The sequence below is a fragment of the Bemisia tabaci genome, chromosome 6 (assembly GCF_918797505.1).
Source record: "Bemisia tabaci chromosome 6, PGI_BMITA_v3".
Taxonomy (NCBI): domain Eukaryota; kingdom Metazoa; phylum Arthropoda; class Insecta; order Hemiptera; family Aleyrodidae; genus Bemisia; species Bemisia tabaci.
The window spans coordinates 48039475-48065006 of record NC_092798.1 but is presented as its reverse complement, the minus strand read 5'-3'; the positions used below and the strand labels follow the sequence as shown (position 1 = coordinate 48065006).

Genomic DNA, 25532 nt, shown 5'->3' with positions numbered 1-25532 from the left:
CTCGCCCGCAAATTTTGCCATCCCGGTTTTCAGGAGGATGTTTTTACAAGGTGTGATTTGTTTAGTGGTCCGGAACAGAAAGAAGACGGAAAAATATTATTTTAGAGAGTGAATCTTGTTTCTTGAAATTTCTAATCACACAATGTTACATTTTGAATAAATTTTTTTCCGAACAATGCGAGGAAAGTACATTCTCTAACGGATTTGGTACCTCATGAGTAGAAATTTCGCAACTTCTGATTGTTCATGTTCATACGGCTTTTGCCTCTAATGCACGGCACATTTCGAGGGTGGAACTTGCGAAGACGTTTTAACTCCAATTGCACAGTTAAAGACTTTCTGTTCTGCCGTGTTAAGGATAAACGACGTATGAGCAATTGAATGTTGTTCAATTCCTTTTAAAAAATACAAATTTCCTGAGAAACTTGTGAACATTTCCTCTCTTGTTCCTCAGAAAAATGTATTTGCGAATTTAATAAAAATTCCTGCAAAAAAGTAGGAATCTTGATAAATATTTCCTAAAATAAACGTTTCATTATGAGAAATTTGGCAACGTCCAAATGCTTGCATTACGTTTTTACCTAACACAGCAGCGATATCCTTTATTTTTCATTGGAAAATTCACATAACACCCATAAAATGTTCTTAATTTGTTCTCTGAGGAAAAGGAGGGAAATTGCATTTCACTGGGAAAAAAAGTATCTTGGATCCGGAGTCCAGATACTCAAAAAATTGACAGGATAAATAATCTTATTCAATTGGATTTTTGCTTGAATCGAGAGCCAAGCCTCATGATTTGAGTAAATTTTCTTTTGATTCTAGCAAAAATCCGATTTAATCAAGAGTATTTTTTCGGTCAAATTTTTTAACTCTAGGCTTTGGCTCCTGGAGACTTTTTTCCAGTGTGAAGCTCTTTTGTCTCTTTAAAAAAAAAAGTCCGCAGAAATTACAAGACATAGCGATTTAGATACGTCGTACCATAGTTTATAGTCAAATGTGTTTTTTTGAAACTAAGGTACTAAGGTGAGCTCGATGTCCGTAAATAGGTGGAGGAATGCGCATTGTTTATATTCTTACTCGCTCGTTCGAGTCTCCGACTCCCCGTCCCGTAGGCTGCGTTCGATTCACCGCTCGATTCACAGATTCAGTGATTCGACCCAACGGTGAATTTACTCTGTTTGCTCTTACCACGCCGTCTTTTAGGAGAACACCGCATGAGCTCTTGAAAGTTGCCGAATTTCCATTAAAAAACTAAATTTTCTGAGAAACTTTTGAACACTAACCCTCCAATTTCTCAGAGACTTTGTTTTTCTTTGAACAAGTGGTTTTAATTTTACCAAACCCCTTCAAGATTGCGGTTTTACCAGGATAATTTTAGGCATTCATAACTGAAAATTTAACTGATTTTTCTTCTGACCTAACGCAGAAATCAGTAAAATTTTGAGGAAAAATTCCACAAGCAAATTTTGGAAATAATTGGACCGTTTGAGTCAGTTTTGCAACCTTGGAATGGAGTTACGTTCCTTCGTCGAAGAAACGACGATTTATGCACGACAACGTGCGTTGGTGCGGTGCGTGCCTGCGCGGAGTCGCGGCAAGTGCATTGACGCACAGTAGAACGAATCTGTGGAAGAAGTCAGACATGAAATATTTGACAAAAATTGTAACATTTTACGTTTATCTCAATACAATTTTAATTTTCAAAGCGTGCTTTGTCAAGAAAATATTACCAGTAAACCAATAAAACTGTTTATGAACCATTAAAATTTCATATCAATGAAGATTTACGCTTTTAAAGTTTTTAAATCATGTCCGACCTTTCCCATCGACTCGATCCTCCTTGCGACGATGGGCGATCGTACGCGCACGCGCAGAATCGCCGACTCGGCTACTTACTCCCACGGATACAGCCTCGAGCTCAGCCGTGACACGGAAGAGAGCCGTAAGTGCAGTTTGGGATGAGCCTCAGAACACATGGGAGCATGTGCTAACCATGGCTCAACGGAAATGCATTTAGGGTTCTTGTCCGTAAACATGGCAGGGCCGCTCCACTGCGCTACACCTCCCAGTAAGAAAGTCTAAATTTGAAGCCTGATTCAATCGCAGGATTGATGCATTAATGCCTAACGTAGCCTCATACTCTCCGGCACAATTACGGGCCCGTTGCAAACTTCAGGTAGAGCAAAAAGAAAAGTTATTAGTAATGGTCATAGTAAAAGGAAGAACGTCGTATGAAAATCTGAGAGTTGCCGAATCTCCCGCCGATGAAATGTTAATTTTTGAGGAGTTAGGAGCTCTAATATTGCAAATTAAATTCTGTAAAAATTTGGGAGAAAATTATCCACAAGTTTTCCAGCGAATTCGCATTTTATGGAAGCAAATTTTGCTCCACTTGAAGACTTATACGGCATTTTTACTTAGCGAGACGTAGATGTCGATTGGACCTGTTGCAAACTTCAACGATAGAGCAAAATAAGAGTTTTTTCAAAAAAAAATTGGAAAAGATTATAGTTGAGAGTGGTAATGCGCACGCTCGCACACAGTTTGTGAGGTTAAAAACATCCCTCTAGCAATTGCCTACCAAGGTTGCCAGATTGTGTATTGATTGTGTATTTGTGATATGGGATATTTTACATTGGCTTGAATAGGAAATATGCAGATTTTTCAGAACTATATCTAGCAACAATGTTGCTTACTCGCGTGCCAATTTCAGCCGGAGAAAGTGATCGGTGAAATTACGGCCCTTTTGGATCAACAATATGCTTCGTTTACCGATGAAATTATCATAGTGTCGTTAGCGATTGTCTTCCTTTCATTGGATCCATTAAAATTGCTCTCTTAATTTTCATACAAGTGTTTTATATAAATGATTAGGAGCATGCAATCGTTTATTGGAAAAAAGGAGCCTGCTCGCCAAAAGAAAAAATTAAAAATTGAAATATTAACATCATGAGCTGGTGTTGCTGAGTAGCCTTAAAAATCAGGCCCTAGCTCCTAAAAGGATGGGAACGTCGGTAAACAATTGGGTGTGATTCATTTAGCAGTATAAGGAAGGATCGCGCTAATCTGCGCAATGAAAATTACAGAAAAATGTAAAGCTACGTTGAAATAGGTATATCCCATTAAAGTAAACCATTTGTTATAGCTGAGCCATAGGGAGGTTGCCATATTTTCACAGCTTGGAGACTGCCATGGTAAATTTAGTGTGCGATTTGACTCACGTTGACCATTGAGTTTCCACACTGGAAAAAAAAAAAAAAAAAAACACATTGGATCTAGAGTCCAGACTCTTGAAAACATTGACAAGAAAAAATACTGATGATTCAATCGGATTCTTGTTTGAATCAAAACGAAATCCGCTTCAATTAAGAGGCTTGGTTCTTGATTTAAGCTAGATTCTAATTGAATCAAGAGTACTTTTTCTTGTCGATGTTTTAAAAGTCTGGACTCTAGATACAATGTGTTTCTTTTTTTTTTTTTCCAGTGCATGAGCGGAAGAATTGTATTCCGGCGTCAAGAAATATCTTGGCTTGGAGTCAATTTTAGTAATTTTCTTTGCACGGACGTGTTTAGCGTTAAATTTTAGTTAAAAAACATGTATCAGAATGCTTAACCTTGTACTTTGTCTAGTGGCCCTTTCCACTGGAAATTTTGTGGAAAGCGATGGAATGATGTAAAAATGTGCATGTATGCAATGTGGCATGTGCGACGGGAGGTGACGATGCGGCGCGCGGCGCGGCGGTTGACGCCACCAGCATCGCGTCGGCCGGGAGCCCACTGGGGCAGTAGGCGGCTCGACATCGGTCGGAGCGGGAGGGACGCCCGGAGCGGCGCGGCGTCGCGACGCAGCGCCCACCGCTCAGCGCACCGCACCGTCCGCGTAGTTGAGTCGCGTCACAACGTAACATTTCGTCTCCGTCATGGATACTTATTTGTAGGAAATAAACCTTGCGCCATCTGTGTCATCATTTTTTTTTTTTTTTTTTTTTTTTTTTTTTTTGGAGGGTACTGTGTTTCTTAATAAAAGAACAACTTAATTTGGGGGAAAAGGCTGAAAAATTCTTGATTTAACAAAACATACTTCTTTGCGGCAATTTTAAGATCCTTTTTTTTTTTTTCAGGGAGGTTGATATATATTTGTTTTCAAAATTTTACAATATTCCGAAGATAAATTAATATCCTTCGCCTTGTAAAACACAGTACTATGTTGAAAAAAAAATCGAACGATACTTTTTCTCGTTCGTGATATAAGTTGAAATATATTTATTTTCTTTTCAAAATTTTACAATAGTCCAAGAATTAATAAATCAGGATCCTAGCCTTGAAAAACACAGAAATCTCTCTCAAAAAAAAAATTGAACAATACTTCTTCTCGTTCGTGATATAGGTTGAAATATGTTTTATTTTGTTTTCAAAATTTTACAGTATTCCAAGGATAAAGCAGGCTCCTCGCCTTAAGAAACACGACTATACAGAATGATAAACAACTTAATCAGCCAAAATACACATAATTAAAGAACAACTTAGCTTTTTCTCCAAATTAAGTTGTTCTTTTATTATGTGTATTTTGGCTGCTTAAGTTGTTTTTCATTCTGTATAGTTGTGTTTCTTAAGGTGAGGATCCTGCTTTATCCTTGGAATATTGTAACATTTTGAAAAAAAAATAAAACATATTTCAACCTTTATCACGAACGAGAGGAAGTATTGCTCAATTTTTTTTTTTTTTGAGAGGGTACTGTGTTTCTTAAGGCGAGGATCCTACTTTATCCTTGGAATATTGTAAAATTTTGAGGAAAAAATATATATATTTCAACTTTTATCTTCGGAATATTGTAAAATTTTGAAAACAAATATACATCAACCTCACTGAAAAAAAATAATCTTAAATTTGCCGCCAAGAAGTATTTTTTCTTAAATCAAGAATTTTGCTGTTTAATAGAAACTACGTTTTCGCTTAACCCAAGAATTATTCGGCTTATATCAAGAAAAGTTCAGTTTAAATCAAGATAAAACAAATTCTTGGCGGCAAATTCAAGAATTATCATGCTTGAACCAAGCACCTTCTTTTTCAGTGGCACTTGTACAAGCTCACGTCCTTTTCGAATCTTCATTTTCGATCGTACGTTCAAACAAACAGGGATTTCCAACACGAATGTTGGATGAGCGCGCCGTAAGAACGTATCTATATTATCACACTCAGTTTTATGCTTTCGTTCTGAGGTTTCTATTTCTAACGAAGCATATGCGCCTTAAATAATTTAATTTTTTTCGTATTCGTCAAGTGCGAGGGTTGCGTATCCAACTATTACCCCCTCCCCGCTTTGCGTAAGTTACACTGCGGAGAAGATCTCATCACTAAATTTACACTTGAAAAACGAGTTGAATATTCGCTTTAGGAGAAAACACGAAGTGACTCAGCACGAGCCCGAATTCAACCTATTTTGCGTGTTATTTGTGTTTCTATTTACAGTCGTCTTTTTGTAAACACGCGGCCAGCGTGAATAAGTTATAGTCTCAAGAGTCAATGAAAACATTTCTAGAGAAATCCTAACGCCTGCTGTCGAGCTGAGTTGACACATCACACATGTCTATTGGTAAATTTTTCTCATATTTAACGTCAAACATTTGCATGTGGTGACAAGAAAACATAAGTTGAAACCGAGGAAATCCGGAGAGGAAGGAATCCGTAAGGTGAAGGATTATTTACCACACCAGGCCAGGCCGTTTTATAGGGTCATGTGAAAAAAAAATGTCGCTTGGATCTAGAGTCCAGACTCTTGAAAACAATGACAAGAAAACATACTCTTGATGCAATCGGATTTTTGCTTGAATCAAAGGGAAATCCGCTTAAATTAAGAGGCTTGGTTCTCAATCTAAGCAAAAATCCGATTGAATCGACAGTATTTTTTCTTGTCAATGTTTTTAAGAGTCTGGACTCTATCCAAGCGACTTTTTTTCCAGTGACACGAATGCGAAAAAGAAGTGAAATGTATCATTATAGAGCATTTTGACCAATGTGCCCAATTTTCCGACCATACTCTTGGTGAATTGAGCAATCCATCCTATTAGCTCTCTTAATCTGTGCAAAAGTGGTCAATTGGCGCGTATACGTAGTATACCGCCTTTGCGATCGTTTCGAACCTTGCTCGATACAATAACCGAGTCCCTTAGTTCCTTACCGAAAAGTGACTACCGCGAACTTCTGAGATTTTCCAAAGCGTGTAAAAAGTTTATTTATCCGTCAATAATTATGATTTAAAGTTGTTTCTCATTCTGGGGCTCTCTAGTTTATGTGCAGTGAATACCAAGAGTCTACGTTACTTGGTTTTCTTAAAAAAAGCCTAAGAGTACGACGCGCTGATTTAAAATATGCATATATAAGCAGAATCAAGCGAATTGATTCGAGGATGGCTGAGCAGGTCGGCACTCTCGGAATGAGAATTTAACTCCTCCGCTTTGTTCAGAACGTTGCTTTGACAGATCTCCAAACCTCTGTTATACTTTTCAAAAGTTGGTACCCGTGCTCTGATAGTGCTGTTCATCTGACAACAATGTCAGTGTCAGCTGATAATAATATTTTTATCATATGAGGTTAATAAAAAGTTTTCAGTCAGTCTTTGACATCCTGAATAATTATCTTGGTATTTATTTACTAATTTTACAGAATTATATTTTATTTCTTATTAAAACTAAGAAATACAGTGCAATCTGTGTAAGTGCAATCTGTGATGAGCCTCGAGACTCATTAGACCATTAGCTAAACGTGGCTCATACAGGAATCCACTTACCCCTCTCTTCCCCACGCTCCTGATCACTGCGTCGGCGTCTCGACGAACAATAGCTAATGACGGTCGCCAAGCTAGGCCGGGATCCTCAGCTCCTCGCCCAATTACTTACGCTTCATTAACCATTTCACCGTCACGCTAGGATTCGCCCAATTTTCGAAAAAATTATTTCGCGAGTTTTTAGCAATTTTTTCCTTACTCTCCGTTGAAACACGAATTAAAAGAGGTCTCATTCATAAAAATCGGCCAAATAGAAGAGAAGTTACAGTATTCGAAATCCGAAGAAATCAACAAAACTTCTCCAAACAAAAAATAAAATGAAGGGGAAAAAAAAGAAATGTATAAATTACAATTTAATATGATTGACCTCAGAATGTGACAAGCAATTCAATTATAAAAAGGAGAAAAAATTGAGTGAAATTACAAAAAATTAGCCTCTTGCAAGGGGCGTCCTTGTATGAGTTTTGACCTGAAGACAAGTAAATCCCGTTACATTATTAAAACGAAATTGACTCCATAGTTTAATGCCTTAGTTTCTTGAATACGATTATTTTAAGCTCTCGAAAATTTATACCAGCAATTTTACCCATGGGGTGATTTCCTGAGAGCTGATAATATCACGAATTTCTCATAGAGCCCTTCAAAAATGGCTTGCTTTTTGGGCAGCCGATTCGGCCATCAAACCGGGGTTTAAATGGAAGCTGATAATAACACAAAGCTCTGAGAAAAATTTTGAGATGAGTATAGGAACGGTTTGTAAATTACGAGGAGAGGCGGGCATTCTGTTCAGCATATCGATACATAAGTATTTTCACACGTAGAATTTAATTTTCACGTCAGGGAGTCGACATATTTTGATTTTTTCGATTTTATACGGAAAATGTATGGTTTTTCGGGATTGAAATTACTTACAATTGTTTCATGAAAAATGAATGCACCCAAAATGACTATAGCATTTTGACTTTCACATACGTGCACTCACTAAATCGATTGGTAAATTCAAAGAGTGGGTACATCGACCTGATATATCAAGTTTCTGCAATTTTTCACGGCAAATCGGTAGATTTTCGGGATGTGGATTGCTTACTTTCAATTCATGAATGAATAAAGCATGGACATGGTTAAGCTTCTTTGCATGAAAAGACGTTTAAAATAAAAAAATCAAGACATATTTAATACAATTGCATTTATATCTATATAAATAAAATCGTTGGGGGTTTCACTGTAACGCTTATTTCTGGAGTTCTACCGGACCGATTTCGACGATGCTTGACTCTGGTTAAAGCCCTTGACGTCCCGATGTCCGCAAAATTTTCAGACTTCCAAATTTTTCAGCCTCTTTCGCTTGAGACGCTTTTAAAGCCAAATCCACCCCCCTCCGACCTTAAGTTTCCGAGAGTTGCGGTATGTTTCCGTTGTAACGCCTAATTTGAGAGATCTACCGGGGCGATTTTTACGATTTTTGGGTCGACCGCAAGCTCCTAGCTTCTAGATGCTCGCAAAATTGTCAGACTTCCAAATTTTTCAGACTCTTCTTCCTGAGACGCTCTTAAAGCCAAATCCACCCCCCTCCGGCCTTAAGTTCCCGGGAATTGGTTATGTTCCTGTTGTAACGCCTATTTTGAGAGATCTACCGGGGCGATTTTTACGATTTTTGGGTCGATTGAAAGCTTCTAGCTCCTAGATGCTCGCAAAACTATGAGAATTTCCAATTTTTCAGCCATATCTGTGTAAACCGCTGAGAGATGCAAATAGACCCCTCTCCATATTACTACTACACAGCCTTCACCCAACGCCGAAGGTCAAACGCGGACTCTGTATCAGCACTGCTCTGTCTGAATAAAAGGAAGCCGCCCCAGCTACGTGGTTCCATAAAACTGTCGAAGCGGCCCGATGACATGGGTTTTACCGTCCTTTTGTCTAACAACCCTCGAGCCCGAGACTGCTCGCTACGGGATCGCAGCCCTATTGTCTCATATGCCAAACAAAATCTGACCCTCAAAATTTAAAGACAGTAAAAATGCAATTTTTTCTATCATTCGGAAATTGTTTTTACAGTGTATATTTTTCGATTCGCGGTGAAATTTTGAGCAGAATGGTGGTCAAACTAATGAAAATACATGATTCTACGGTACACTAAGATCGATACCACAACTGCTGCATTTATAACTTGCTGAACGATATTTCCGTTACTTATCAACATATCACGACGAAATTTAATTCATTGTAATATACTTTTTTAGCAGAGCGTAAATTTACTGAGAAAGTTGAAATCGAACCCGATGGGAGAAATTTCATCAATTTTTTTGGAGCTCCACTAGGCCGAGCAGGAAGGGAAAAAAGGATGACGAATTGAGATCTATTGCTGCCGCCTGGTCTCCTGACTGTCCAGGCCCAGCTGTTCTTGAACGCTTTGACGAGATTTTGTCGGCAGACGAGTCAAAACATGATTTTCCGACCAGGGAGCGACATCCAAACCTCGCGCTAATCCTCTCATTGTATTTTTATTGGAGTTATGTCCGAATACTTTGAAGAAAACCGAAAATGGTCTCTTTTTTAAAGCGCAGTGTTTGCAATTCTGCCCTGCTAAGGAAGAACGACATATGAACATTCGGGAGTTGCCAAATTTTCTTCGATAAAATGTTTATTTTTGAGGAAAATTATGAATATTTTCCCCATGAAATTTTCAGACGTTTTAGATCAAATTAAAAACAAAAGTATCCAAAATTTTCAAAAATTTTCCTGAAATTTAGTGGTTTTCCAGGGGAAATTTGGCAACGTCTGAAGACTCATACGGCGTTCTTCCTTACCACTGCAGAATTATGTTCGTCCCTCCCGTTACCCCTACATCAGCCATCTTATCGAAGAGCAAAGGAAAACCGTGGGAAAAAACAGGAAACAAAATGTTTTCAGGACTGAATTGCTTCCTCTGAGTTGCTCCGAAAATCAGTCTATTCGTGTACGCTGCCAACTTAGCTGCATCCTGCATCAGTGACAAAGTGCGTTACGTAATTTATGAACACTTCCTCATCAGAAACGGTAACGCGTGGTAGAGCGCTTTTTCCATTTGTATATTTTCGTTATAAGAACGAAACATTTTAAAAGGATAAGAACAATATAATTTGAAAAGATATGATGGCCAAATGCATGAGATGCTTTTTTTTTAATGTAACATTCGAAATTGTCTCTTTTCTTAAGTCCTAAACTTCTCTACAACTGGCGCCACCCGACGTATGATTGTTTAAGTCTGTGGCTTTGGCGTGGTGTTGGCTGGAGTCCTGGAGGACGCCAGTGAGCTACTCCTACTGGCCAATACCAAGTGCGCAGGGCTTACATTGTCATATTCCGGAGGGACTTCGCCTTTTTTAACTAACAGTTAATGCCCCCCCCCCCCCCCCCCCCAAAGAAAAATCCCTTACAGGGAAACTATCCATAATGCTTCATGTATTCAGAAAACAGTTCTTATTGGATTACATTACTTTATCATCTTTTTGCATTTACGGCACGGAATACGGCTCGCTTGCGAGCCGTAAGTCACTCGCGAAGCGAGTGACCGGGGGTCCAGGGGGCGGAGCCCCCGGCTAGACGCGAGGCGAGCGAAGCGAGCCACAGCGGCTAGTCGAGTATAAATCTCTTTTCAATAATATAACGGGATTTATAATACCGGTGATTTGGGTATTTTAGCCCAAAAATACCTTTAAATCGACTTTATCTTCTAGGAGTTCGACAGAATTTTTCCTTTCTTCGCTTAAATTTTTCCGTAGCACTTTTCTTCAAGAATCTGATAAGATTTTGCTTGAGGCAGATCAAAAAACTTAAATTTGTTCGAATAGCTTTCTAGATTTACAATACACGGTCTCGTCAAGGTGCCTCGTTGACCTTGCACTGTTGGATCGTTAATTCTCTTGTTGTGCTGCTTGCCTTTTTTGAAATCTCTGTAAACGAAAACTAAAGGGGTTGATATGTGCGAGTTAATGACGCGCCTTATCAACACATTGTGTTGGAGTTCACTGCTTGTTTTTTATATGCGCAGATATATGAACTTTTTCCCATTAGTCTATTTTCCTTCCCAAAAAGTTCAACGAACTTTTTGGCCTTGTTTCCCCCGCTAAATAGTGTGAACCCAGCACTATTTCACCACCTTGTTACTTACAGCTTGGAACAAATTTCTTACTATTTTTTTCTCCAAAGTAGATAAGTCCTTCCCTGCTCGATTCCATGCATTTTGCATAGGCGCGTAAGGCTCTTCAGGGTACATTGGCTTTTTCAATTCCTAGTATAGCCTTGGTGCGGCGGTACCTAGTACGTAAGTACAACCTACCCGGTCACTACTCAGAGCCACAATGAAGTACAGGCATGTCTCTGCTGATCTGATTCCCACCCGTTGTCAGCTTTTCCACAAAATGAAGCTTTTCAGTTTCACGGGTTTTAACCTGATCAGGGAAAGCGGTTACCATCTCATGAAATGTGTAGTTCTCCATACAGAATTTTAGTTTTCAAAGGCAAGGCCCTAAACATCCCCTTTAATCCCTTATTTTGGTTAGGCATATTGCTAACAGGTGAGGCATAATTCAGCGAAAATGTTTCACACCATACGCTTAAGTGGTGGTTTCGATCGATTTGGGAACATGATGATCGATTCAGGAATTTGTCGATCGATCCAAGAACTTTTCGATCGATCCAGGAACTTTTCGATCGATCCAGGAACTTGTCAATCGATTCAGGAACTTTTCGATCGATTCAGGAACTTTTCGATCTATTCACGGGTTTGTCAATCGATTCAGGAGGCTCGTCAATCGACTCACGGGTATTGTCGACCAATTCAGGAGTTTTTCGATCAAACCACGGATTTGTCGGTCGATTCACAAGTTTGTCGATCGATTCACCGTTGTCGATCGAATCATTGTCGATCGATTCAAGGGCTTTTCGACCAATTCACGGAGTTCTTTGATCGACTCACGGGCTAGGTCGACCAATTCTCCAGTTTGTCGATCAATCCACGGATTTTCGGTAGATTCACGAGTTTGTCGATCGATTCACGGTTGTCGATCGAATCGTTGTGAACCAATTCACCCGTTTGTCGATCAATCCACGGATTTTTCGATCGATTCACGTGTTTGTTGACCGATGTTTGGCTGTCGGTCGAATCCTTGTCGTTAGAATCGAGTCGATCGTTTCATGTGGATGGAATCCAAAGCCTCGGAAGACGTGGTGGGAAATATCGGGTCGGTGGCTCGGAATGGCAACGGCGTCGGGCGGTGGTGGCTGGTGGGACCTCCAAATAAAGACAAAGCGAGCGGCGACGACGACGAGTGGTGGCTGCGGTGGCGTCGCTGGAAGCCGGCAGCGGCCGCGACAACGGGACGACGCGGGCAGAGTGCAGCATCCGCGCTGGAGTCGACCGGCGAAACGTCTCTCATCACTCGGATTAGCGACCCCCGTCCCCATCGCCATCCCCGCCGCGGTCTATTTCTGACCCCGAGCCCGAGCCGCCACGTCCCGAGTCCCGAGATCCAACTCCCGGATCCGGGAATCGCCCGCTTTGTTCTCGAGCGTCTTCCGCGCTTCCAGGATAATCGCGACGCAGCCGCCAATACACGTTGTTCCATGCCCAAAGTATGAGAAACCACGTATCTCCGTCGCAGGCAATATACCACACGGAGAAAAATCTATAGCTTATGAACCAATTGGACTACATTTTGCAATTTGGAACTATAAATTCTGGTCCGGTTTAAAAAAAAAAAAAAACGTATGTGCCATTAGCTTCCCTACGCAAGTGAGTGAGCCAGAATGTATAGTTTCAAATTTCAAAATGCAGTCCAATTGATGGTTCATATAGAACACCACAAATAGCAGTGAAGAGTAAAAACCACAAAAAACCCTCAAAAAGGGTAAAAATTCCGCCAAGCCTATGAGATCTTATCACAAAATTAGTAGGTATTTATCTTAACAAATTTTAAAAAAGGAGAGGGGGGGGGGGGATAGTAATCTCTTGAAAATTACAGAAGGCGAAAAGAAAAGCAACTCAAATTCTGTTTTCCATTTCAAACCTCAAAATGTCTGATATCATTTGAGGTCAAGATTTTTTAAGTATAGGTACGCTCCAGAACTAGGACGAGCAAACGGGAAATTAATTCTGCTTAGAATCCCCTTCAGTTAGTCTCGGACGCAACCAGCTTACCTTTGAAGCTAGTTTGGTTGCCTGGGTCACTAATACAAGGAAAGATAATTGGATTTGCTTCCTTCGAGAAGATGGCGAGGGATAAAATAAGCAGTTCTTTTTTCAGTCTCAAACCTCAAAATATTTGATATATTTTGAAGTCAAGATTTTTTACCATCCGCTCATCTCACATTCATTTTCGTTTTGCATTTTAGGAAACAAATTCCACTCTTATAAATCATTGAACTTTCTTTAATTTTTCGCTAATTATTCCCCTTCATTTCAGGTAGCCGCAACTTTTCTTACCTACAATAGCTATGTAAGGAACCATTGTATAATACTTACGAGACCTTCCTCGTTTAGATCAAGAATAGAATAAATGTTTTCAATTCAGATTCTGGCACACTCTTTGAAAATTAAAAAAAGAAGTCAGGTAGATGAAGGTAGAATTTTTAAAAAGAGCCAAAAAAAATTAGCTAAAAAATAAAAAATTCTGGCGAGACGGTCCCGATACTCTTGTGGGTGTGGTATGACTGAAAGGGTAGTGCCAATAATAAGGGTAGTAGAGCGAGGTTCAAAATTGCCGAAAAATGAAAATGCATCTTTTTACCAGTTCGAGTCGATTTTTCTTTCTTCCTTTTCACCACTCGCCCACCTAGGTCCTTCAAAATTCAGGACGGCTAATTATTACTGTGAGCGCCAGGCGGAAAAATCATAAACTCGACGGTCAGCTCCTTCATTTCAAGTGAACGAATAAATTTCTAAATAAGTCCTCGGGATCTGCCACGAAACGAATTTCATAAGCTTAAAGTGCTAGCTGGAATTTAAGAGGAGTTTTTTCGAGCATTCAAGTAATCCTTCCATTGTTGTTCTGCTTGCAATGCTTGAGGCTATACCTTGATGTCTAAAAGAAGATGGGCTGCAGCTGACACTCAAATGATACGTATCGGGACCGTCTCGCCAGAATTTTTTATTTTTTAGCTAATTTTTTTTGGCTCTTTTTAAAAATTCTACCTTCATCTACCTGACTTCTTTTTTTAATTTTCAAAGAGTGTGCCAGAATCTGAATTGAAAACATTTATTCTATTCTTGATCTAAACGAGGAAGGTCTCGTAAGTATTATACAATGGTTCCTTACATAGCTATTGTAGGTAAGAAAAGTTGCGGCTACCTGAAATGAAGGGGAATAATTAGCGAAAAATTAAAGAAAGTTCAATGATTTATAAGAGTGGAATTTGTTTCCTAAAATGCAAAACGAAAATGAATGTGAGATGAGCGGATGGTAAAAAATCTTGACTTCAAAATATATCAAATATTTTGAGGTTTGAGACTGAAAAAAGAACTGCTTATTTTATCCCTCGCCATCTTCTCGAAGGAAGCAAATCCAATTATCTTTCCTTGTATTAGTGACCCAGGCAACCAAACTAGCTTCAAAGGTAAGCTGGTTGCGTCCGAGACTAACTGAAGGGGATTCTAAGCAGAATTAATTTCCCGTTTGCTCGTCCTAGTTCTGGAGCGTACCTATACTTAAAAAATCTTGACCTCAAATGATATCAGACATTTTGAGGTTTGAAATGGAAAACAGAATTTGAGTTGCTTTTCTTTTCGCCTTCTGTAATTTTCAAGAGATTACTATCCCCCCCCCCTCTCCTTTTTTAAAATTTGTTAAGATAAATACCTACTAATTTTGTGATAAGATCTCATAGGCTTGGCGGAATTTTTACCCTTTTTGAGGGTTTTTTGTGGTTATATCAGTTATTTTTGGTTTTTCTACACATGCTGAGACCATTAGACGCTTAATAAAAGGGAGGAAAATGTTAAGCTATGAATATTGGTGGATAAGGATTCATTACAAACAAAGTTCATTCTTGATGTTATGCTTCCCCTGGAGATGAAAAATATTTCTATCCAAATTTTAAAGACAGGGAGAACAAAATTGAATACAGGCACTCACAATAAAATACAGCTAGCATTTATGATGCCTGCATTAATCCTCTTTAAATGGAGTTATGAGGTGAAGCTTAAACTAAGGAAAAAAGTCAACTTTGGTTTGAATGACATTTACCTAATCAGAGTATCCAAAATTTTACAGTTGGTTACCTTTGAATAACCTCTGCTTGATTCCGCACAGAATAATTCCAACAGGGATCAGTTAATATATTTTGAAAGATATGCTCCAATTTATTTTCAAATTAAAAAAATTCCTTTTGAGATCAAACTGATTTTCTCCAAAAATTTAGAGGAGGTAAATCTCTCAAACAAAATAAAATAAAATAGCCTTAGCAAATAATTTGCAAGAAATTATTTCTCCTGCACATTATATGTGTTGGAGCAGTTACCTAATTTTAATCGTAGGTTGTTATGAATGTCAAAGGCTAGCAGTCATGTGAATTCTTGGATGTACATATTGACAAATGAAGTCATTGAAAGTCAATGATATCAGTAAGCTTTGAAAGGCTAAAAAATACCTACTTCAAAGATGAGCATAAGAAAATTCTAATGTCAGAGTCCTTATTTATTCAAAGTGAAATAGTTTACTTAAACAATGTACTTAAAATTTCTGAAAAGACACATTGCTCTGATGATCCTTATGAACTACTTCCACTGACTTATCTACTTTTCTAATGAGGAACAGAAAGCCCTTAGGTATTTTGAAATTGGAAACATTCCTGAAGAATCTGGCCACAAAAATTTTATTGTTAAAAATTTGGAGAGCAGGTAATGTGTAATGAGTAAGTTAATACATTTTTATTACGAACATCAGATTACCCAGAGTATTGTGAGCACAAAAATCTTTGATCGTAAAGTTAGGCAAGTGAAGTAAAAACTACCAAAATACTCTTATGAGCAACTAAGCTGAAAGGCCCATAGGTAAATTCCCCCTCCAATCCATAAAGATACCTATAGAAAAAGAAGCGAGCAATTTCATTGGCTGAACTCTTAAATCTGAAGTGCATCCTTAAGTAATACCGCCTTGGGCAGTTAAAAATAAACTTTATGCTAAGAAACCTCCTTGGTCCTACCTACAGAATGTAGCTACCAAGAGAAAATCTGGAGATAGGTATGCGTTTCCATAGTATATGTAGGTATGGGCACCATCGAGGATGTCTGGGCACCGTTGACGATGCTTGACATCCCTACGTTGCCCGTAACATATGTACCATTCGCGCGCTGAGCTCTGATGTGTTCACATTTCAATTACTCACTCAGCAGCATATTAAATCAAAGTGAGTACGAATAGAGATCTTAGCAGTGTATAGTATAGAGTATCACTTAAATTCCTTCCATTCAGTGCAAATACATTGCCCCATCCGCTATTTGCTTCGAGACTCAATAGCTATAGTAGTAATGTCCGCAGAGATCGTCTTTGCTTAAAATATTCTACGGGAGCAAGGAAAGACAAGGAAACTTGAAAATTGCAATGCAAATTTCTTGAATGAAGCTTTATAACTAGCATGTATTTATCAACATACACATTCTCTGAAACTATACTATGGTTTGAGCACTTTAGTGATAATTTGAGTTACAATCACAACACACAATTAGAGTGTTCTAAAGGGTTTGAAGATAGAGTAGCCAGCAGCCTGATTGTTGAAATTTTTTATTTGTCGGGACAACATAGATGACATCGGTTAAAAGGCAGAGCGGAATTGGTTGGCTATGTCTTATCTCTGCTTTGTCGTGCCTATGTCGGGTTGAACTAACGACAAGCTACCAGCACCTCTCAAGTTTCCGACAGTATGCCATCCATTCCACCTGACAAAGGCACAACAAGGCAACGATAAGACACAGCCGACTAATCTCGCTCCGCCTTTTAACCTATGTCATCTATGTCGTCCCGACAAACAAAAAAATTCAACATTCAGGCTGCTGATAGATTTTGCATGGTCACTGTGGTTTGGCATGGTTCAGCAAATATTGCTTCTGATATTAGGTAACACACATTGAAATAGTTCAGCACATACCTTAAGTAGAATTTTGGCATCCGACTCGGCATAGATTTGTTGCTAAAACTACTGACGCTGCCTTTAAATCCTTGATATGGGTCTCACTCAAAACCAGATTACTAGGATTTTTTGACATCGAACAGATTTCCGCAGGGATAAGGGTACTAAAATTCACTTGTCATAGGTACTTACAGTTTTGCTTGCGAACAAATGAACCACGGATGGAGGAAGGTACACAGAACTTGTAGCACGGTAATAAAGGTAGAGACAAAGTTTAGAGATAGCAGTGAACAATAAAGGGAAGTTTAATTTGTATGATTTAGTTTGCATTTCGAAATAACAACATTAAATTATTCAGTAGTTTAGTTCGTGTAGGTATGTTTACATCTCGCGATAACCTAAAAGCGAAAAGACAAACATTGATTGAATTGACTTGACTGTGACGTCAACTAGCTATCCGGCACGAAGTCACGACGGCAGGGAATTCAACATTCTTAGAAACCAGTTGTTAATAGATAAAAAAACAAATCGGAAAATGAGTGATTAACGCAAATCTATGTTTTAATCTCAGTTTCTCTCCAAGCGTGGAAAAGAGGGTCGTGATTCAGAATTCACCGGCCGGGATTCACTTGATTCACTCTGTTCACTGATGACATAGAATAATAGCTACTTATTTATTATTCTCAAGACGATGATGAGATTCTTTCCAAGGGTTCACACAATTTTTCAAGACAAATTGACGTGGGACAGCGACAGAGCAGCTAACTGACGCCATGACACTGGCAGCACTGGCGGTGCGTCGTGAATGGTCAGAATGGTCGTGAATTGAATGAAACAACGACTTTGATCAGTTGAACTTTCTTAAAAATTAATAATGCAAAAACACGTTCTAAATTCAAGGAATGATGCCTATGCGTAAGTTTAAACTTTTTGAAATGATTTGCAATGATTTTTATAACTGTTATTGCACATTTATATTTAATGCGGACGGGCAATGAAGTCAAAATTTCGAGGCACGAATGTGATACGGCGCGGGTAATTTGAAAGAGTGGCCAAAAAACGGCAGAAAATTAGGGATTATTAATTAACTGCGTAATGAATCAGCTCCAAATTTCGCCTGTAGGCGAGGAATACAATATGCTTGCCAGAGTGCAAAGGGTTTTGAGTTTCGTTAAGTTTTTGCGAAGATATCTCAAAATAACGCAAAAGTTGAACGGGTTCGTGTAAGATACAGTAGCGGCTCCCATTCTCGTTGTTGGAGATCTCTATAGGCTTGACGGGGTCGCTACCGCTCCTAGTAATATCGACGGTGTAAGTCGGCAATCACATAACTCGTTTTGCGGTGTCTGAAAATCTCCGCATCCATGCTATTTTTTTTAAAGTAGAACAAATTGACATCATTTCTTGAAGTTTTTGTAGAATTTTTTTGGCACAGAGAAGATAAATCACGGCAGCTTTAAAGAATTGCCGTCGAGTAGTTTTCCGTTGAAAAAATAAAGTATGACAGGAAGTCTGCGACGTCGCAAACCGAGTTATGTGATTGCCGACTTATTACACCGTCGATATACTTTATTTATGGTATATATACCATACTATGGCGCGAGCTGACACGGTATGGTTCACAGACCGATAATCATTAGTTCATATGCAACTTTAATGGTGTTTCATATGCACCACTAATTTGTTTATAAGCCATAGCGATAGACATTTCTTCTCTCGAATGCATGGTACCAGCTAGCACACTCCAGAGTGCGTGTACAAAGTAAAATCATCGATATTGTTGGGTTTAGTTCCAACTGGCAACTGTACTAACTGCCAGGCAAAGCGAAGTGTATCCCCGGAATTTGAAGGCGCTCAACGTCCGAGTCGTGTAGTTGAGATTCTTTATCGATGAGACACTGCGTCGATGCATATTATTAATATTTGAGGAGTTAGCAGAGCTTGGTTACTTCTTCTTATTGTGTAAAAAAATGACGTTATTTGTACTTTTGTCGTTTCAACAATGTAAATTGCAAACACTCATGTCGTATTTAGGAATTTTTTTTTTTTTTTTTCAGTTATTTCAGGGTTTCATCCATTTGAGGATTCTGCGACCTTGAATGAGCATTCGGTTAGGAATAGCACACATCTATGCGCCAAGCTTTCAAATTTTCAGGGATAAAGGCCGAGTAAAGTCTGTGTATTTAGAAATTGATCTCAAGACTTCACGTTGTGTGATTCATTTTCCCCCGGAAATTTTAAATATGAAACATGTGTAGTGCTCTAATTCATACCTTGTGTAGAGGCCCATTCTCTCGCATTAATTAACACTCCAGCTTCCAGGGGCATGAATGAATGAAGCTTTGTTGCAGCAAATAGAACTTGGACTTTTGCCAAATACCTGAGCGCAAGCAGTTAAGTGCTATTAAAACTTATATCAACAGATAATTCAATGCACAGTCCGTGCACCGGACTGATATTTCCACACGCAGCCGATTTGCATTCATGCAATCGTCTTTATCCGCACAGCACAACGCAAAAATGGACATTATTTTGCGATTTGTAACTGAAATTTCTGGCTCATTTCAGAAAGAACATATGTGCCACTAGTTCTCCTCCATGCAGATATATCCTTTTATGGATTAGATAGAAATTTTAGTTCACGGAAAAAATGGATTACTGATTTAACATTGAAATTGTTAAAAAATATGTTCGACATGTTTAAACGCACATTTTACAGTAGCTGAAAGCTAATTTAACCATGGGGATGGTAAAATTAGCATTTTTTAATTGTAAAATCTAAATTGAAACATTTAAGAGAATAGAAAATATATGAAGATTTAGCACTACTGCAATGGAGGCAAGCAGTTTTCAATTTCAGCTATCGGTATGACTTTTAGACGTCTGCAGGCTGATTGTTGAAATTGACAGACATAGCGATAGAAAATAAGACAGGGAGTATGAAGCGATCCTATTGGTTGAAATGGGTGGCTCTTATAAACTAGGGGGATAAATGATGGACTAACTATTGGGTCTCTCGGGGGTTGCCAATAGTTTGTCTATTACCTAACTCTTTTGTCGATTGCACCTACCCGCTTTCACCAAAAAGACCCCTCCATATCCCGCTTGTATTTTTTGTCCATAGCTTTGTCCATCAATTTCAACAATCAGCCCGCTGATTCCTTATCTGCTCTCTTGGTCCATTCATCGATCGACCATCGAATCTTGCTCACTGGAAAAAAAGTCGCTTGGATCTAGAGTCCAGACTCCTTATAACATATCGACAAGAAAAATACTCTTGATTCAATCCGATATTTCCTTGAATCGAAGAGCCGAGCCTCTTGATTTAGGCGGATTTCCTTTTGATTCAAGCAGAAAGTCCGATTGAATCAAGCGTATTTTTTCTTGTCAGTGTTTTTAAGCATCTGGACTCTACATCCAAGCGACTTTTTTTTCCAGTGTGAGGAACCATGGCATCGCAAATGCATCGCCCCTTGCGAAAGACTCGATGACACGTGAGTGTTTTCCCCGGTGTTTGCGTCATAATGAAAAGGACGGTGACCTAAATACGGATTTACCTACTTGTGAGGAGCCGCTCGGGCGAAGCTCACAAGACGAGGAGGCCGTTAGCGGCTAGCGGGCGCCGGCAACGGTGATAGTGATGGGCGCTCTCAAATCCAACGGGTTCGAGTTCGCAAATGAGCTTGAAACTCCTTTTTCGTACGCGGATTAATTCGTCTTCCGTTTGGAACTCCGAATATCCCCCCTCCCCCTCACCCCGCGGTTGTCGTTCGTCCAGTGGCGCAGAGTGGATCGAGTCCTTAGGAAAGGCCCGACAACATTTCGAAACTTTAAACGCTGATAACTCCGTTTATACAAAACTATGAGGTTCTAAAAGTGGTTCTATTGTTTTCCTTGTAAACTTTTCTTCTAGAAGCATCCCTTAAAATTTAAAATGCAACGATTGAACATCAAAATTTGCAGTTTTGGTAAAAAATGTCATGTCCGACCTCTCTTATGGACTCGATCCACTGTGTAGCGTGGCGTGCTTTGCGATATATCGATTGATATGTCATTTAAACCTATGGAAAAGGATCGATAACCAGGGTTTTCGCGGCGAACACCTTAACAATCGATTCTTTACCATAGGTTTAAATGGCACAACAATCGATATATCGCAAAGCACGCCACGCCTAGGCGTTCGTCCATTTTACGTGCACTCCGTTGAACCAGCACCGGTGGAACCAGAGGAATCCGTGTATTTTGACACCTAAATTAAACGGCCGATAGCTCTGTCTCAGGATGTTAACATTTTTTGAATATTTTAAAATTAGGGGGGGGGGGGGTTATGCTGCCGTCCAAAGTGAAAACGCCGTATCCCCATGCGACACCTCCTTAATTTTACCTGACAAAATGCTGTTTCACAAAAAAATCGAAAAAATATTCATCCTTAATTTTTCCGATGCAACTCTGGCACGTACACCATTAGGATCTCAAAATGAGAAAATGATGCCTTAGGGCAATTGCATTTTCTTGTAATGGAGCAGTGTTCTACCTTCTCTGTGGCGGCGCCACATGCGCCTAAAAATCGGGCTTTGGCGCCTAAAAATGGGGGGGGGGGAGGGCGGCTGGGCCATCAGGGCACCTAAAAAATTTGACACATTGAACTCGCAATCGGGAAGCTGCGGTAGCGATGAAGCGTTCTCCACACGCACCGTTTACTGCAACTCCGCATTCAAGCCTTCTGCAAATTTTCATTCGCCATGGCCCGTATGCAAAAATTTAATTTAGCCCCTAAAAAGTAGTAGATGGCTCCTAAAAATTGGATTTTCCGGCCAAGATGGCTCCTAAAATTTTAGTGGGAAGCAGAACACTGGAGCAGAACGTGCTGGAAAAAAGTAAAAAAAAAAATATGAATGGAGTTACGGCGTTTTTGTTGAGGACGGCAGTATTTTGGCGCCTCTCCCCCCTCCTTTGGACGCCTCTTGGATGGACTCAAAAATGGAGAAGACACTTAGACGCTTTAAAGTGAGGGATTGTGATGATGAGGAAGTCCTCAGCTCCCTAATGGGTGGACTCGATAAAGTTGTCGGATTCTGTGTATTTATTAATATTATGTTTCTTTAATCCAATGAAAACACTAGGCACTTTGCTCCACGCTTGAATAATTAGGCATGAAAATATGAGCTCAACGACTTTCAACTCTTTCCCGACAGGGTTTTGGCAAACTGCCTAGTTCTATTAGCTAAGACAAATTTCCGATTTTTCACACCTATAGCTCATGCGGTTTAAACGTGCTATTTTTTTCCCGACTGCCACTATTTTTAAAATATTCCTGCTTTTGTGTAGGTATTTGTGGTGGCAGGTTGTGTATTTTTGAAAAAGTGAAAGAACATCAATATTGTGGCCCGAAGTCTGTTGTGGAGTAGGAAACGTTTTGCAATAAGGCACTGCTATTTTCGGACTCATCAATTGGATTGCATTTTGCAAAAAGGAACCAAGATCATTCCAATGTTGCTGGAATTGAACAACTTAAATTCTTTGCAAACGCATTTCCAGAAATCATGAACAAATTAAATTTACAAAGGTGATTTTCGTATTAAAGTCACAATTTATAGGGAGTAAAGATAAAACTTTTTTAGATGATCAGTTTTTATTTGCAAGGTGAAAAAAGTTGTACAACCTTAGGGGCATTGGAATCCAATGAAAATACCTATTTGTGTAGGGGAAATAATGGCACATCTGCTGTATTTAAAATGAAGTGGCAGTAAGGGTTCGTTTTTAAAAATTGTAGTTTACAAATATTGCAGGGCCTATACTATTCAGAGTCAAACTCAAAGCTCAGTGGTCACAAACAAGCCACACAAAAGTAAAATGATCTTTACGTCCCGCTTCGAATCTATTTTCGGAGAAAACCATGAGCTGCACACCAAGAGAATAATGAATATTAATCGAAAAATAATTTCAAAGAACAACCCCGAGGTAAAACTTTGAAAGTCCTGGCGAGACACGTACGTGGAAAGAGCAAACAGAAACGAAAGAAAGTATGGTCAGGAATCCGACCAACATGTCAAAGCAAATGGCAAATTGTTGAACGGTTGGCTCTCATTGATACACAATTAACGCGCGGCAGGAAGGGGGAGGGGGGTGATTGGTGGGTTCATTCAGGGGGAACTGTTGATGCGCTTCAATAAAATCGAACTGCGAGTTGTTTGATGATTAAGCGATTCCACTAGATCGTAGAGGATCACGCCCTCCATTGAGAGGATTAAAACCTCTTGTTACACGATTAAAATACTGCCGATTCGCGGGTTATTTGTCAATCAGCGCTAGCCAATTAAAGGCTTCGGAACGGTGTAGGTGACATCATGGGCACTAACTGGGAAGGGAGTCGTACTCGATGCAAGTTGCTTTCATTGGGATTACTATGGAAATAGTCGTCACGTCAACACTGCGTTTAATCGGCTTCACTTGATGTTTTAAAGGAAATTGATGAAAATCAGGGGCAGGTATTGCCACTCACCTACATCATGGGTAAGTTATTCAAATTACCAAAAAAAAAAGAAAAAAAAAAAAAAAAAAAGAGAGCAGCAAATTTGACATTCTTGATCACGTATTGTAAAAATAAAAAAGAGAGTTTTTGAAAAAAATGGGTGAAAATTAGGGGTAGGTACAGGTGATTAACCTGCATCATTGGAGCTCTTTATAAAAAATTAAAAAAAAAATCGCAGCAAATCCGACTTTTTTGGCAACAAATTACAAAATAGAAAGTTCTGCAATTTATCTTGATGGCAATTAGGGGCGGGTATGGGTGATTTACCCGCATCACATGCGAGGGGGTTGAAGCTTATCGTTGTTCAAAATTTAAAGAAAAGTCGCAGCAAATTGGACTTTCTTGATCACAAATTAACAGAAAAAATTTTCTACAATTTATATCCTTACTTTACGGATGAATTAAAATCGTTAAAAATAGAGGTAGGAATTACGAGTTACCTGCATCACATGCGAGGGGGTTGGAGCTTCGTTATTCAAAATTGTAAAAAAAATCGCAGCGAATTTGACTTTCTTGATAACAAATTAACAAAAAAAAATGTTCTGCTGCAATTTATATCGTTACTTAATGGATGAATTAAAATCGTTGAAAATTAGGGGTAGGTATGGGGACTCACCTGCATCATGAGCGAGGGGGTTGGCGGCGTGGAGGAGGGACACGAGGACGAGAAGAGCGAGGCCGAGGCTCGGCCACCGGGAGCACATGTTCCACTCCAGACCGGTCATCACGAGACTGAGCCGCAGCCGCCGCCGCTGGACCGAGACGCGCGGTGACACGCGCGCCCCATCCGCGCATCCCACCGCCACGCTCAGCCTCACTCCAAGCTCACACAACTTCCATCACTCCGGTAGATCACATCCACCAACCCGCGTCAGCATCCTAGAATCCCTCCGATACAGAATAAGAATCTCTCCAGATGAAGAATCTCAGAAGCACGACTTGGACTTTGAGCGCCTTCAAATCCTAGGAATACACTCAGCTTTGCCTGGGAGTTATTATAGTTGCCTGTCCGCTCTAAACCTAACAAGATCGATGATTTTAATTTTTACTTCATGCACGCAATATTGAGTACACCGAAAAAAAAAATGAAGTTGATTTAACATTCTGGATGTAAAAAAAGTGTGCGAGAACTCACAAAATGCTAAATTACCCGCTACGGCAGTCAGTTTTACATCTTGACATTACTAAAATTACTGCTGTAGGAGTTGATTCAGCATTTTGTAAGTTCTCGCACACTTTTTCTACATCCAGAAGGTTAAGGCTGGTACCATGCATTTGAGAAAAACCCGTCTGTTTGAATTCCAACCATGAAAATCCGTACCTTCTATCTTTTTTTTTCATGTCTTGATTTTTAATTTTTTTTTTTTTAATAAATTCAAATGGACCTCGTTTAGCAGAGAGAGACCAAACCACATCAGCTTTTGCCAAATTTAACTGGGAAATTTAATTTTTTACGGAAAAATGGTTGTGCCAATTTTTGCGCAAATTTTAGTGATTTTTCTGTATATTATGAGGCAAATTCTTTAAAATTTTTTCATAAGTCCGCACAAACGTTCTTCTTGTAAAAAAATTGAATTGCCCTATTAAATCTGGCAATAGCTTATGTGGCTTGGTTCCTTTCTGCTTAACGCGGTCCAGTCATTGACTAAGAGGAATATACGTGACTAACTTGGGGTCTGTCATAGGTTGCAATTTTCTCTGGATTACCTTTTGGAGCATAGAATTTTGAATTTTTATGAGCGATGATATTTTGACACCTATGAAAATTTTTGAAATTTCGATCCGAGAAAGTTAAAAAATCGCTATAAAAAATGGACTGGCAGTTAGTTAGTCTATTACTTGCCTGTTCTGTTCATTCAAACCACCGCCTCCAGCGATATGATAGCTCCATTTCCCTTTATCATCTTTGGTCTATATATTTGTTTATCAATTTCAATGATAAGAACGCATGATCCCACAATTGCTCTAGCGGGCTAATTTTTGAAATTGATACATAAAGTTGTAGATCAAGATGATCAAGGGAAATGGGAGGCATCATATTCTACCATGCTAAAGAAAAAAACCGTATGAGCATTTCGAGAGACAGTCATGTCGCTGCTACAAGCACG

At 39.3% G+C, this 25532-nt stretch overlaps 1 protein-coding gene across 1 annotated transcript in view; it reads right to left on the bottom strand.

Annotated features, from left to right (window-relative positions):
• Positions 1-24196, bottom strand: part of Tsp (Thrombospondin) — a gene marked incomplete in the record, with an annotated part of 69156 nt that extends 44960 nt beyond the window's left edge. Inside the window, 1 exon segment of the mRNA XM_072301763.1 lies at positions 24041-24196. Within this exon segment, the coding sequence (XP_072157864.1) occupies positions 24041-24149 (109 nt within the window).
• Positions 24197-25532: the final 1336 nt, after the last annotated feature.